Source organism: Mercenaria mercenaria, chromosome 4 (assembly GCF_021730395.1).
Source record: "Mercenaria mercenaria strain notata chromosome 4, MADL_Memer_1, whole genome shotgun sequence".
Classification (NCBI taxonomy): domain Eukaryota; kingdom Metazoa; phylum Mollusca; class Bivalvia; order Venerida; family Veneridae; genus Mercenaria; species Mercenaria mercenaria.
Window position 1 is genome coordinate 13,337,212 of NC_069364.1, and position 15,897 is coordinate 13,353,108.

General features: G+C 33.5%; 1 protein-coding gene across 1 annotated transcript in view; it reads left to right on the top strand.

Annotated features, from left to right (window-relative positions):
- The first annotated feature begins 3,032 nt into the window (after positions 1–3,032).
- The window catches only part of LOC128556218 (BTB/POZ domain-containing protein 10-like), a 30,144-nt gene continuing 17,279 nt past the window's right edge, over positions 3,033–15,897 (top strand). Inside the window, exons 1-3 of the mRNA XM_053540507.1 lie at positions 3,033–3,097; positions 13,384–13,569; positions 14,511–14,682. Of these exons, the coding sequence (XP_053396482.1) occupies positions 13,451–13,569; positions 14,511–14,682 (291 nt within the window). The 5' untranslated portion in view covers positions 3,033–3,097; positions 13,384–13,450. The remainder of the gene's footprint in view (positions 3,098–13,383; positions 13,570–14,510; positions 14,683–15,897) is intronic.

The following is a 15,897-nucleotide window of genomic DNA, read 5'->3' on the forward strand; positions in this document are numbered from 1 at the left end:
CCCAGCCAGCCTTTTTTCTTTAACAAGGTCAACTTTGCGCAAGTTTTCATAACGGGCGTCTATGGGGAAAATCACAATTTTGATAACATTTTTGCGAATATTGTTTTTTTTCTAAAATGCAAATTTTAATGAAATTTCTCACGTCATAATGAAGCATATGGTCTATGCAATGGCGAAATAAAATTGAATAGGTCCTTTTGGCTTATTTCTGAGATATTAGCCTGTGTGATTTAAAGTTAATTAATATCCTATTTTATCTTTAGAAAGATTATAATAATCTGTCACTGGTTGCAGAGACAGATGGGAAAATCTGGCTCGAGGGTAAGTGTTTTGGCGGAAACGAGGCTCTGCCAACTTACCGCCAAACAGTTACCCGAGGGCCAGATATTTCCATCTGCATCTACAACCAGTGGTACATTTTTTTCTTGCAAACTGTTTTACATGAATAAATAAAGCAAAAAGAAATACTTTCTTTAAAGCACTGTTTCTTAAAGTAGCGCATTTACACAAAGCACGGGAAATTAACGTCCGTAAACAGAAGTGACGGCATGGCGTTTCAATGATGCACAACAACAGCGCTCCGATTTAATTTAGTGTTGTGTCTTTTCCGTAAAATAACTTATTTGGAATCGAGAAATATTCTTAAAGGAATGGAGAGCAGCTATCTAATTATTTGATTTTTATCGCATTTTACGTAAATAGTGTATATTTATGATCAGTGACGAATTTGTTATTTAAGAAATAATCGTGTTAGAATTGTCATTAATATCACTAGAGTCACCTGGCATGGGGTGGGGGGAGGGGCATGACGAGCAACAATACAACATATGCATTCCATGTGCTTTTGAACCGACTATGATTAGCTGGTGTCATCATTTCAAAGAAGCCAGTGGCTAGGGGTCCGTTAACCGGACCTCTAGACCCAGAGCAGGGCAGGCTAGAAGTCCGGTAATCCATATGAACACTGAGAATTGTATAACAAAGAGCAGACTATATTTAATCTTTAAAAATTGGAGATGATTTCAAAGTAGTAAAACGCACAATCCATGTTTAAATACAAAAGAAAAAAAATAAGTTTATTATTTTAATTCATCAGTCCCGAGAAAAACAACAACAATAAAAACAATAAAAGCTTCAGATTACGGCGTCAAATTGCTATTAATTATTTGTCGAATTTGCGATGGGATCAAAGAATTATAAATCTTTCTGTTTCCAGTAACTTACAATGTATTTAAAACAATGGGAAAAATACGAAAACAAATTTTTGAAATTATCCTCCGTTTTTAAAGATAAAATGTAATCTCCTAGCTCTTTGTAAATACCGTTCTCAGTATTCATATTGATTACCGGACCTCTTAGCTAGCCTGCCCTGTACAGGTTGTCTAGAGGTCCGGTTACCGGACCCATTGTTTAGTTTAAATATAGTTTATTTCAAACAAAATTGCAATATTTACAATTCATGATATATGGTACATAAGATAATGCCTGAAAAAGGATCAGAGCCGAAAGCAACAGCTTATAGAGGTCTTCTCCTACAGAAACATATTGTTGTAGGTACAGTACGGCAGTGTTTATGATCTTGTCTGAAATATTATCTTTAAGCAATATAATAAATCTAAGCACTTAGTCAAAGAACTATATATAAGAACAATATCAATAAAGGGGTACAAAAGTGAAACAAGCACCCATGGCTTATGAGTGTATAAGTTTAAAGTGAGATAAGCAGAGAAAGAAAGAGAATGCATTAAAGTATAAAGATTCATTCGGATTGTAAAATGGTGGCAGCCAGTTATATTACATAATCAAGTGCTCGTGAAAATCTTCTACTTTCCATGATGTAGGTTTGAACTGCTTGAAATATCTGGAAGTTAATATCATCGCTGAGATTCCTTTCTCCATTCAGTAAGGTGTGAAGTGTTACAGTACAAAAGATGGAAGCAGTCTCAAGAAGACGGACTCTGATGTCACTATAACGGTGACATTCAAAGAAGAAATGATGGTTAAGATCATTAATAAATGTTAAAGATTCTTCTTATAATTTCAGGTATGTAAATATGAAAGAAGTTCCCAGGGTGAAGACTGTCATGTATGGCAAAAATACATTTAGGTTTGAGGCTGTCATGGTGTGGAGCAGTCTGCCAAATGAGCTCAGGATCATTGATAACTACAAGGAATTTGTCAAACTGGTCCGCACCTAATGCAATTGTGCCATGTGTTTATAGTTCCGCTTTAGTTGTTTCCCCTGTGTTTCATAGTTCTTTCTTAGTTTTTGTTTAGTTTCTTTTGTGCTTTGCTTGTTGTGTCATCTGTAATGCATGTATTATACAATACCAGCGCTTTTAAAATGTACTTTTTATTTTCTGTGTGTGTCATTCCAGTTTCTTTTTAATAGCTTTAGTTACAGTTGCTGTATGCTGGTGATGCAAATGTCTTTTTCAGTTATGTTTTAAGTTGTTTTTTATGGTGCTTTAACATGTATGTGATTTCTTCAGTTATGTTGTTTTAATATGTATATATGCTGTAAATTGTGATTTTCTTATTTGCTTAGTGTCAGTTTTTTTAAGTTGCTTTAAATGTGTTTTAACATGCATATGGTAAATTGCGATTTCTTCTTATTTGCTCTATGTTTTATGTTGCTTTAATGTGCTGTAACATGTATGACTTGTGATAATTTGTGATTTGTTTTTATTTGCTTAGTGTCAGATATGTTATATTTACTTTAATGTGCTTTAATATGTAGGGGAGAACGGGGGAGAATGTGCCATTTTTCATAGTTTGCCTTCTTCTCGGGCGCTGTTTCAGTTTATCAGTACATCAAGACTGTAACAACAGCGGATATAGTCTTTAGTTAAGAAAACTGCTAGTGTAAACGTGGCCTGTCAAACGTAACAACCTGCCCCGCGTCTGGGGTACTTATGCGACGTTAAATAAATCTTCTTGTATCTTGTATCTCGTAAGTTATTAAAAGGGAATTTTAATATAATCTTACACAGCGAATGTAGGGTATAGTATTTAGTAGCCTTAAACCTTTATCGACTTTGCAAATTTTACAAAAGCAAAGAAATCATGACACATCCCACAATCCCTAGCTAAAATGGTGCGTAATAACAAAAATAAAAAAAATGATATTTTAAATTTGTTATTTAGGTTTGTGTTAGGATAAATCATCGGAACAGTCTCGATTTTTTGCAAGTGTCAGTTGCTAAGAGGTAGTGGCGACTGGGTTGCATGTTGAATGATGTTCGTGTACCTTATAAATTGAGGCAAAGTGTAAAATCCGGCCGTCCTTTCTATCCAGTAAAGAATTTATTGAAAAATCCGGCCATGCTGCAGTACCCATTTATTTCTTAATTTATTGATCAAATTTAATAAAATTGGTATCAAATGAAAGCTTAGGTTATGTATTTGCTAGATATAAAACTTAAAATAAGTTTTTATGCTGAGAAAGTACGGAGAATATACATATAATACATATAATATTGACTCATTTTCTGGCCATACGCTTTCATTTTTTTAGAATGAAAACTACGGCCGTCCTATTTATTTCTCCAAGTAAGATATATATTGCAATAAATGTAATATCATTTGAAAGAATACCTTCTTTACTTTACATATGTGGCATTTGAATGTTAGTATTGCAAATATTAATTAAGTTGTGCGACGTCAAACTTTTATAAATATTACAACTGACTCTCTTCCGCAGTACAAAAAAAAACAAAAATACGGCCATACTTTATAAACTTCTAATTCTTTATAAACCTTATTTATTTTGATGGCGAAGCGATCTGTGGCAATAACGTTAGTTGAAACGTCCGATAAGTTCTACTTGAGTACAGACAGAATTCCAACAAATCAAGATTACCAGCGAGGTGGTGGTCCGTCCGCCAATGTGTTTTGTAATAGAAATACTGCATTGTCCACCAATGAAGTTGTTTTAATGTTTGAAGAGTGAAATGAGGGCATTCATAATGATAAACTATGTGTATCTATTCCAACAAATCCTGTTGGCGGTGAAATGTATGTATTTGATACGTCAGCTTTAGCAAATTCTAAATTTTGATTGAAGAACTGAGCACTTCAAACATCGATTTAAATACTTGTGTAGAGGATAAATGGATTGATCAGCTTCTATTATCAGACAGGGACGATATTTTAAACGAAAATGCATGGCTGAACGATCGAGTCATGAATCATGTTCAAAATCTACTTAAATCTTCAGGCACAGCGGTGTTTTCGCGATAGCTTTTCTCACAGAACTGGTTCTTAACGATTTTGATGTTGACGTATCAAGAATTAGATTTACAACTGCGTCAATGCGGGAACATTTGTTAAAATGCATTGAAGAGAATAAAATGGAACTTTTCCCTAAAGTAAAGAAAATGCCGAAAATGCCATGCAATGAGCCAAAAACAGCAAAAATTAGACTTTACTGCACGTGTAAAATGCCAGACATAATAGATGACATGATACAATGTGACAATAAATCTTGTGGAAAATGGTTTCATAAAAAATGCGTGTCTAATATAAATGACAGTTGGCTATGTAGATCATGCACATGGTAATTTAATACATTTTGATAGCAGATTCTTTTAAAATTTCAAACTGTAAATCAAAGTAAATTGATTACATTTCATCAAACGACACTACTTTAATTATATGTACATAAAGTTAATGTTGACACTATATAAATGTACCTTGTACCTTGTATTTTGATTGTTAATGTAAATTGCTATTGATATTTATATATGTGTTTCTTTGTTCGAGGGTGAGGAGCGTAAGCTCAAGTCTTAAAAATAATAGATTTGTTCTGTTCTGTTCTGTTGTGTTCTATAAATGTACATTGTATTTTCATTGTATTATTTCATATGATTAACAGATATCACACTGATAAATGTATATATTTGTTCATTTTGATAAGTACTTTTTATATACATATTACCCTATATTCGTTATATTTTCAAATACAATTTAATAAATGTTACTGATCAAATTTAACTGTTGTTCGTATTGTCTGCTGATCTTCACTGCTGAAGTTTGATTTGACATTGTTCCATTTATCCTTGCCAGTTCTCATAGAAAACTATCCAGTGTTATTTATCATATCAAAGGAATCCATAAGGTACACATATCAGAAACATTAAATTATAATTGCCTACAGCCCGCAGTTTAGTTTAACAAAGTCGTGCGATTAAACTGACGCACAATGAACAATATTCACTGCCACACATAAATGGGCCTGCAGACAAGTCTTAAAAATGTTGGTAAACTGCTTAAGAAAATATAAGATGGTTCATATGTTTGAAAGTTATATAATGATAATCGCAGTTGTAAAATAGGGCTATGCATAGCCGTGAGAAATTGATACTGCCATTCTAACTCATTTGTGAAAAAATTAAATGAGTATTACAAAGGCATTAGAGATATGATAGATCATATCTTTACATATTTATAAACTACAGAATTTAATCTTTCAAATCATGAATAGATAATTGTCAGATTTAAAGTTATGAGAAAAATAACAAGGATGGCCGTGCTTTCCGACTTACGGAAACTGATGGTGACAACGGGAAAAAATCAGCTATTTTCAAATCGGTATTAACAAGTCATTTGCAGTCGGATGCTATAAATCTTTACATATTTGTAATCTGCATAATGTCAGCTTTCAAAATACATATATTTCATTGCAAAATATAACGTAATTAGAAAAAAAGTAGGGATGGCCGTATTTTATCACCTTCTGAATTCTATTTTGATTACAGTAAAAAAAAACTAAATTTCAAAATAATATTTTAAATTCGTTTAAGGTCGGATTATTAACTTCTTTACATATTCTTAAACTGCATCACGTCAGCTTTACAATGATGTATAAATTATTGATATATGTAAACAAATGAAGAAATAAATAGGGGCGGCCGGATTTTCCGTCAAAATCTATCCGGATGGCCGGGGATGGCCGGATTATACACACTCCCATTGCATGTCAGAACAGATTTTTACGTTCGAGCTTCGTTGCTTCCCATACTTCGTGTTTAAAAAATTTCATTTATCAGTTCATGAGTATGATAATTTCCGAATAATGAGTACAATGTAATGTAATATGGTTAATGCTAAAATGACTTGTGTACATGACTGGGAAACCCTACCCTCTCTTACAAATTGAAGCTAAGTCTATAAATGATGCAAACAGAGTTGTATAATCAGGTCTAGGAAAGTGGTATATTTACAGATAATCTATAATTTTACAGATTTTGCGATCTATAAATTTACAGATCAAATGTTTGAAACTGCTAAAATCATACTTTGACGCAAGATCGCAGCTTGAAATTAATTGATTTATCCCCACCACTTATTACCGGTGGTTACCTATTACTGGTACAATCCGAAAATATCTAATATCTATTTCCTGAAGAGCACTTCTGGAATCCTTTGTTTACAAAACTACACGACAATTCGTCAAGTGTATCTTTCCGTGAAATATGTCCTTCCTAAGGGTAAGTTACTTATTTATTCTATATGAATTGATAGAAAATATGTTTTTCCAGTGTACTTTACTGATAAACTTCAATAATAATTCCCCAGAAAATAAGTGACAGAAGGAGTTCCCTCTTGTAAATGACGTCATCAAGCATTGCCTCGCACATGCGCTTTTTGGTGCCCTTTTTGATGAACAATACTACTGTACTAAACTTCCGACTTTTCATTGTTAAGAACTGAGAAATCAAATTTCATTCAATATTGTGTGCATGTTATGCATATGGTAAGATTTTTTTGTTTATTTCATTACAGTTACAAGCTAAAGTGTGATAAGTGTGGTCATTGGACACACCTGAAATACTGCTGTGCTGTGAAGTTTTTAAGGAGTCATGATGAGTTCTTTAAGTCACCACTGAATGTGATAATTCTGGTTTATCTGTGATTTTGACAAAAATGTGACAACGTGCTGTTTGTGATATTATTCATTTATTTTATTCATGTTATATGTTATTGTTCTTCTCCACAGCAGATTAAATAATCCAATAGCCAGAACTTTCATCTGTGTTTACTTGTTATTTATGTTTCTGGATGAAAGTTTAATGCAGTAGCATTATTTCCCACAATTCCACCCGTAATAGGTAACTGTAAACATCCAAGATGGCGACCATGGTAGGTCAAAACATGACCTATTATTTCCAATAATTCTGATCCCAGGTGAATAAAAATAACTTTTAATGAAGAGAAAATATTTGTTTCTTGAAAATGAGTTTAATTTTAGTAAGCATATGAATCAAATGTCATGTATTGTGGAATATCAATCATTAATACACCGGTAATTTGTACATCCAGGATACTTATAGTATGCATAAATAAAGGTCAATTGTAACTTTCAGTCATTTCTGTTGACTTTGATTTTTTTGAAAATGCCAAAAATTCAAAGTTAATAAAAGTGGCTGAAACTCACAAATGATGTTAATTTGTGCATACTGTAAATAAACCAATTAATTTCAAGCTGCTGTTTTGGGAATAATGTAATCTATATCTACATCTACATGTTACTTCCAACAATCATTATCGATTATGACTGGAAGGCGTTTGTCTGGGCAGTGTTAAAAAATGAGAAAACTCATTAGGTGCAAAGAATAAAAATTACTACCAGACCTGGAGTAATTAAAAATGTAAATGTAATTAATTGCAATTAAATTACATTTCCCAAGTAATTGAATGTAATTTGTAATTGGGTCATTTATCAATTACATGTAATTGTAATTTAATTAATTACAGAACAGTTCTAGGGAAGTAGGGTGTAATTGACAATTACATTTCAATTACTTTCCAATTACATGGCACATGCTAATCCAGTTTGTTGAACAAATAGTATATATAATTTGTTTAACAAACTGGATTATTATTTTATGTTTTATGTATTAATATGCATTTCATAGCTGTGAAAAACAAAAATAGAAGATTATGGTAGGTGTTAACCCCTTGGACATAGCTCCTTTGTTCTTTGGACATAGCTCCTTTGTTATTATTTTATGTATTAATATGCATTTCATAGCTGTGAAAAACAAAAATAGAATATTATGGTAGGTGTTAACCCCTTGGACATAGCTCCTTTGTTCTGATATTTGTTTCATTAGAACCAACTGGTAATCTTTGATGATGTTTGTGACTATGTTTTGGAGAAAATGATCAAATTAGGATTGGAAATTGTTAATTGCATAATTATTCTTCAGATTTTTATCGGAGCAAAAATTGACTTCAAGTTTATTATTAGATTCTCAGTATGTACATAATGTAACATAAACATGAGATTCACATTTCAATAATAATAATAATTGAAATGCTTAGCATTTAGTTTAATCATTTTTTATCTGTGATAAAATTTGTTGTATTAAATGATATAAACAACATAGCATTTCACAGTTCTAACAAGATAAAAAATTTAATTATTATTGTAGACATTAGGAGTATTCTACAGTTTTAGTGACATAGTTATTCTAGGATGACTTGTGAATGTTTTACAACTTATTTTCAATGTGGTCCTTTGGATAACTTGTAGTGTCAAGGATAAAAACTTAAAATATATGTTTAAAATGTAAATGATTAAATACTGAACTGGACTAGTTAAATTTGAAACATATTGCAGAGCCATGATCCTATAAACTTCAGATTTTACTTTGAGCTTAAATTCAATTTTGAAATAACTGAAATCAGTTTACATGTGGATTATCATGTTTGTGTAGTACAAAGTAAAGAACTTTGCTACAGTGTTCGTGTAAGAAGCACCACATTTGGTATTGTAATTGAATGTAATTAATTACAATTTCCAATGTAATTGTAATTTAATTAGTTACATTGCTAAATTTCATGTAATGGTAATTGTAATTGACCCCAGGTCTGATTACTACAGGTGCTAAGTTATAAACATAGTGAAGGAAGTTACTGCAAATGTACAGTAGCCAGCCGCTCAGCAAATATGTTGAGGCTGGGGCTGGACTGTACATAGTGAGGAAGGCCATTCCATAGTCTGATTGTACGGGGGAAGAAGGAGTTCATGTGGTATTGAGTACGAGATAATTTCATAAATTTTCATACACACAATCTGTAAATTTACAGATCGACAAATCTGTAAATTTTAGATTATCTGTAAATTTACAGATAATCTGTAAATATACCACTTTCCTAGACCTGATAATAATTTGAAACTCAAATTCATGTTGGGAACATACATTCTGCAAAGTAATAGGGTGACATTCAACCAAAATGTAGTTGATCCTCTATGTAATCTTTTTCATTCGGTTAACGAAACACCGGAACATTTCTTGTTGTATTGTGATACTCTTTCTTATGCGAGAACATCTGCAGTGAAATTATTAAATTTTATGATATCAGGGTTCTAGCTACGATTTTCTGAAGGCATGTTGCTGAAGGGTATTTTTGAAAAGGGCGTGGACAGCAATGGGGTGGGTGCGGGAGGGGTACCCCCTCCTGCTGGGGTGAGGGGGGGGGTATTACTACAACTCATTTTGGTGCATTCTGGTGCATTTCAGAGTGAAAAACACAGTGTTATTTTCAGTGTTTAATAAGCATCATTTACATGCTCAACAAGAACAAATAGAGATAATGTGTCATAAAAATTTCCTCTAGGGTTTATTTTCTGAATGACAATGAAAACTTATCCAGTTATATAAGTTTCTGAAAATGTTCACTATTTATTTTACATAAAACAACACAATTTTAGCACTGCACATTAAAGTTTCAGTCTTCTATTCTTGTGGAATTCATTTGCTGAATGACAACGTAAACTTATCAATTTTGTGTACTTGGCATTATCCCCCTTCTCCAAACTATTTAGAACATCCACTCCTAGGCTAATGTCTTCGCTACATCAACTAAATGTTTGTGTTTGGTGGTGTGGGGAATTTCTTCCTTACACGGAAAGTAAAGCAGTGTCATAGATGCTGTCATTGCCTCATGGTTCACATGTTCTTCCCTCACAAAACAAGCCTCGATCCCACCACCTGTTTTTGCTTCCGCAACGTCAAATACCAATGCTTTCTTGTGTGAGTCTGAGTCCTTATGAAATACTAAAGATGATTGCCTTATTGAGGTACATGGAATGTCAACCCACACAGCTCTACCAGGAACACACATCTTTGGCCTTCTCTGGTGCTTTACACATACTGAACACAACATACCTTGGCCTGAAGTAAAGAATTTAAAACAATTTTGTTATTTACATAGCCAAAGGGATCCGTCACTGTTATGATAAGAGATCTAAATGCTTTTTTAATGAATTTCAAGAACTTACATGTAAAAAAAAAAGACACAAACACATAAAACATACTGTAGCCATGTGTGTAAAAGACATGACAACTTAATTTCTAGTTAGTCATCAACTCTTCCTCCCTATTTTCTAAGTATGCGTGTCCAATATTTTTTCCCCAAAGGAATCAGATTTGAAATATAAAATGTGGTTTTCTTATAATTTGTTTAACAACTTGATAGTTTGCACTTTTTTTAAATACGTTAACTGTTCGCTTGATACATATGGTATGATACATTCAATAGACCATTCAGTATTTTTGGGATTATTTAAAAATGATTTAAATTACCATTCTCTGAGACTGTCATCCAGGGAAACGCTTGTTTCCATTTTGGATCAATGCCTGATTTCCTTTGGCCATCCGGCGTGGCTGGGTGGGATTCTGAATTTTTGACCGTTTTCCCGGGTGTACCTGGTCCAGGAAGAATGTCATTCACAGATTCGTCTCGCTTTTCACATCGCACTGTCTCCTCTGTTACAGAGTCACTAACATTGTTCTCCTTCCGGAGCTTCTTGAAATAGTTCATATTTAACAATGTCCCACTCTCTGATTTACATTTATTTCCAGGCATCATCAATAAGTAATAGCTCAACAATATTTCAAACTTTTCTCTACAAGTTCTATTTTGAAAGTGACGACAGAAACATTAATTCTGGCATTGTCTTTTCGATATTCCACCCGAGAAAACACAATTCATACATGTCAAAAAACATTAATACTACGCCGAGAATTGTTCAAAATCATTTTAACGTGTTGCACAATTTTTGACTTAGTACCTTCCATTGTCTTTCCTTGATTGCGAAAAACATTCGGACAATAATTGTTGAAAGTCATCTGTCATTATTTCTGATTACATAAAAAATCTTAAAACACTTTCATGTACACATCACACGATACCATCTGTCAAAGGATTTAAAGGCGGAGCTACGATAAATTTACGTCACAAGTTTCTACATAGGAAGCTGTCATTGGTTTATTGTGTATCTTAACTGACATCGCTTTACCTGAACTATCGGGTGAGCACGTGGTAAAATTTCGAATACACTATCGGATTAATCGAGGTGTTTATTGGAATGCGTTTAAGACGTCGCTTTGGCATTTAAGGGATGACGGGGGAATTAAGGGATGTCGAATATACAACTCAAAGCCTGAAGGCATGTCGCACGCGACAGGAAATAATCGCCTGGTTAGAACCCTGGATATTATACACAAACTGACTGTAATCAGTAAAAATCAGCTGAAATCTGGAAGACTTTCAGAAAGTATCTTTAATAATTGACTGTTCACAAGTGTTGAATGTACACCCAAATTTTCATAATATTTAAGACTTATAAATCAAGCACATTATGAACTCAGAGTAGAAAGTTAAATAGTGTTCTCAGCATAAGTATATACATCAGTGTAAATAATATAGTACAATTGATCTATTCATTTGATGGAGGATTTGACACATTATATGGGGTTCATCTCATAAGGCGTAAAAAAAAATTCTTTGTTTCTGGTATCTCGACCTACCCTAAATTTTTGGCTCGACCCTAAATGTTTTTATGGCCTTGGAGAATATTTTTTTCAACTTTTTAAAAAAAAAAGTTGCAATACTGCACTCTTTATCCTTTAAACAAGTTCAGTGATATTAGAAATCAACTTACTGATGCTCTAAAGGCATTATCCCCTTATTTGTATTCATTTTTTGACATACATGACATAAAAATAATTTCCGAAAAGTCTCACTTAATTAAAAAAAAAAAAATTCCGACCTATCTACCCTAAATTTTTGAGCATATTACCGGAAACATGGGCAATATCCCCACTTGATTCAAACACTCAAAAGACACCAAAATAGTGGAGGAAATTTCGAAGAAATTTACATGGCTGCCGACACATTACATGCTATAGGTTTAAGGATATTTCGCAAATTGACTTCAGTTTTTGACTATTCAAATTCAAAATCATTAGATCTAGATCAGGCATTATACTCCATCAGTACACACAATTCATCTGTTCAGTCACCATGTGGAGCGAAACATTCTATGCCATTACACTGTAGCACACCTATCAGCAAACCTTCAGATAACAACAAAAACTCAAACCGTCTGCCGAAACCATCAGCATATATACAACATTTGAAATGGCAGTGGCTAGGATCTTAGCCTCCGATTCTAGGATTATGGAAGTTCCGTATTCCTAGACAACCCTATGAGGATAGGTTAGGATTACGGAAGTATTTAAGAGGCATCAAATACATGTTAGGACATGCATAAATGATCTTGTAAACTTACTTATTTCACTTAAAATAGCAATTTTTCATGCCTGCCATAATATTTCATGTTATTGATCCGCCATTTTGGGTTAGTATAATCTTTAACGATATATTAATAGCGGCATGCGGAAATATTGTTGTCATTCTACCTGGTATTATACATGAGCGTTCAGTTATACAACTTATTACAAAATTTACAAAATCTAACGCTAATTTGGATCAATTGGCAAAACGACAATAAAGCAAAGATCGGGCCCAAGACATTTTTTTTCAATGACACTAAGGATCGTCCTACATCGTCACTGTAAACTTGGCCACTATGCCGAATTATCGCCTTACTTATGCTGAATTGAAACTGAACTGCAAACAAATTCATGGGTGTTACACCGAATAAATATGTTTTAAAACTGATTTCAGTTTTGTTCTCGTTTACAAATTTTAAGGAGTAAAATTACTCCTAGTCAGTTTCAGATTTTACCATTTTACTCATTCACAAGAATTATGATGAGTAAATACTCATATGCCAAACAATTTATCTGGAGCCCTGAGTGTTACACAAATCAACATTTTAACTGCTAACTTTGCATTTACAAAGAACTGATCTCCCTTCCTACATGAGTATGTACAAGATGATATCACTTATCATAACGAGAAAAACTTATTTTGTGCAAAGTTTCAGTTAAAAGCTGCTTGGGCTAAGTGGTAGGAGGTTACATGCCATGATGGTAGTTTACAGAACATGGTAGGGTAAATATTAACACACACAAAAAAACCTGTGTATATTCTTCAGTAATTTACCTTTTTTTGTTTTTGCAGATTGACTAATTGATAAGAGGGAAATGACAACATATAAACACAAGACATTGGTCTAACATGGTGTAGTATGGCATCCAGGCATAGGAGAAGCCATAAGCGTGCTGAAGAATACGATACATATAGTAGTGATACCGATTATTACTCCGAGACAGATGAGAGAAGGAAAGCTTGTATAAAACGTACAAGGTACAATTTATTTATTTAATTATTTGTTTTATGTCATATTTAAGGGACAATAAGTTAGACAGTTTCAAGAAAGAGATTAAAGAATTGTTGATATAAAAGAATATTTTTATTTTTCTTTAATTGAATATGAAACTGATTTTAGCCATACTTTTTAAAAGACCATTTAGCAGTTGTTTTTTTAAGTGGAACATGATCTCTGAATGTTTTAATTCCTTTGCTGTTTTTAATTAGAAACTTGAAGTGTTTCAGTAAATCCCTGATCACTTGAGGTCTTACGGGGATGAGGAAAATGCTTTCAAGAGTAATCCATAGTATTAGAGATTTCTAAACATAGAAAGTATAAGGGAAAATGTCGGGGACCAAACAGATAGCTGAAATGAGCCTTGGTGCTTTCACATTAATGCTCTTTGAAAGACTTGTAGTGAGCATTGTTTCGACATATAGTTTATTAAACTTGCCTTAGCAAGCAACCAGTCGGCTGACTGCCCAAATTGACGTTTTGTTCTATAGTATTTTAACTTGAGTTAACCCTTAGCCTGCTAAATTTCTATAATGGACTGGTCCATCATTCAATTTGGGCAATATCATTTATTATTCGAAGGGGTGTTTACTGAAAATTTACTGACTGAATAGCGAACAGTGCAGACCATGATCAGACTGCATGGATGTGCAGGCTGATCTTGGTCTGCACTGGTCGCAAAGGCAGAATTATTGCCGCCAGCAGGCAAAGGGTTAAACAATCACCTTCCGTAGCAACCAGATTATGTCAGTTCTTGGCTTGCAGCTTAATATAGCTGTGGCTGTATAGAAGAAAAAAAAGTCACATCAGCAATTAAATGTATCAGGTTCAGAATCGTTATCTTGTCTCATATGAAAGGAAAAACAGATGAGATAAAAGAAATATGATTTGAATAAACTTGGATATTTTTCTGCTTTTTCAGTTCTCTTGGTGCTCCTCGGTCAAAACCCTGCCTTGTAAATCGTGCCAGATCAGCAAGTTTTGAGAACTCGAGTAACGATGATGGTGATGTAAGCGTGTCATCAGTGAATTCAACGCCTGGACGCTCGACAAGATCACAGAGAGTGCCTGTAAACTTGTTAATTAACCCTTCTGTAAGTCTCTGATGCATGTTCATATTTGAAAATATGTTAGATAGACTTTCTTATTTAATGTTTTAAAAATCTTGTCTGTGAAGTTCAGTAGGGACAAGGATGATAAAATACAGTATCAGGGCCTCCGCTGCCGATCGCCAATGTCGCCATTTGCGATAATTTTAAGAATTTGGCGCTAAATTTTGCGAACTGGCGAAAATAAGTGGCGCATAGTTTTTTTCCTCGGCATTTGTTTTTTCCGTAGTGATATAAGCGGCCCAAGAATTGGTTCCCGATACACGTGTTTACCTAGACGCTGGTAGTGAATAAAATCGATAACCAGTCTAGGCGGTGTATTTGACAATTCGACTATTGAAGTTGGTTGACACTTTGAGAAGATAATTGCGTAATAATGTGTGAATTGAAGATTAATCAGTAATCAAAACATCTGCCAGCTTGTATGTTTGACCTCTGCCGAGAATTCACCAAAATTAACGCCGATTACGGTGTACTTTATGTGTTGCGATTTTTTACAAAAAAAAGATTGTCATGTTTGTGGCATGCAGTTGTATGACTGACGAATTTTAAATAAGTACGAAAGATACATTTAATTTGTTACTTTTTTGCAAGATAATTTTTGATTCCTCAGTTTTCATAAAAGATTTTAACGATGGATCCGAAAATAAAAACACATCGGCCTCAATTTGCATCCTGGACCTGGTTAATTTCTTTGAAATTGAAATGTTCAGAAACTGGAAGATATCACTTGCTACCGTGGCTTCTTAAAAATCATTAGAAGAGTGTTCAACTCGACCTTTTAGAATAGAAAAAAAATCCGAATTTTCCTTTCCGAAAATAAATGAGTCTTGAAATATTGGTAATTCTGACATGGATAGATATGATTCTTAAATTAGAGAATGATTTGTGTCATTTTTTATCCAACTACAAATTGAATTTACTTCTACAATAAACTAATACACCTTCAAAAGTTGTTATTATTCCTAATGAAATTATTTACAATATTTTATTTCTCTATGCACACTATGACAGCCAACTAAAAGAAATAAAAGTGGCTCAGAACTTTGGCTCAAAAATGGCTCTAAAGTGGCTCCAACTTTTTCAAATTGGCGAAAAGGTTGGCGACAAGTATGAAAAACCCAGAGGAGGCCCTGAGTATGGAGGCCAGTCTCCTTCAACATTTGATTGGTTGGTTTAGAGCTCAGTCTTACAATTAAC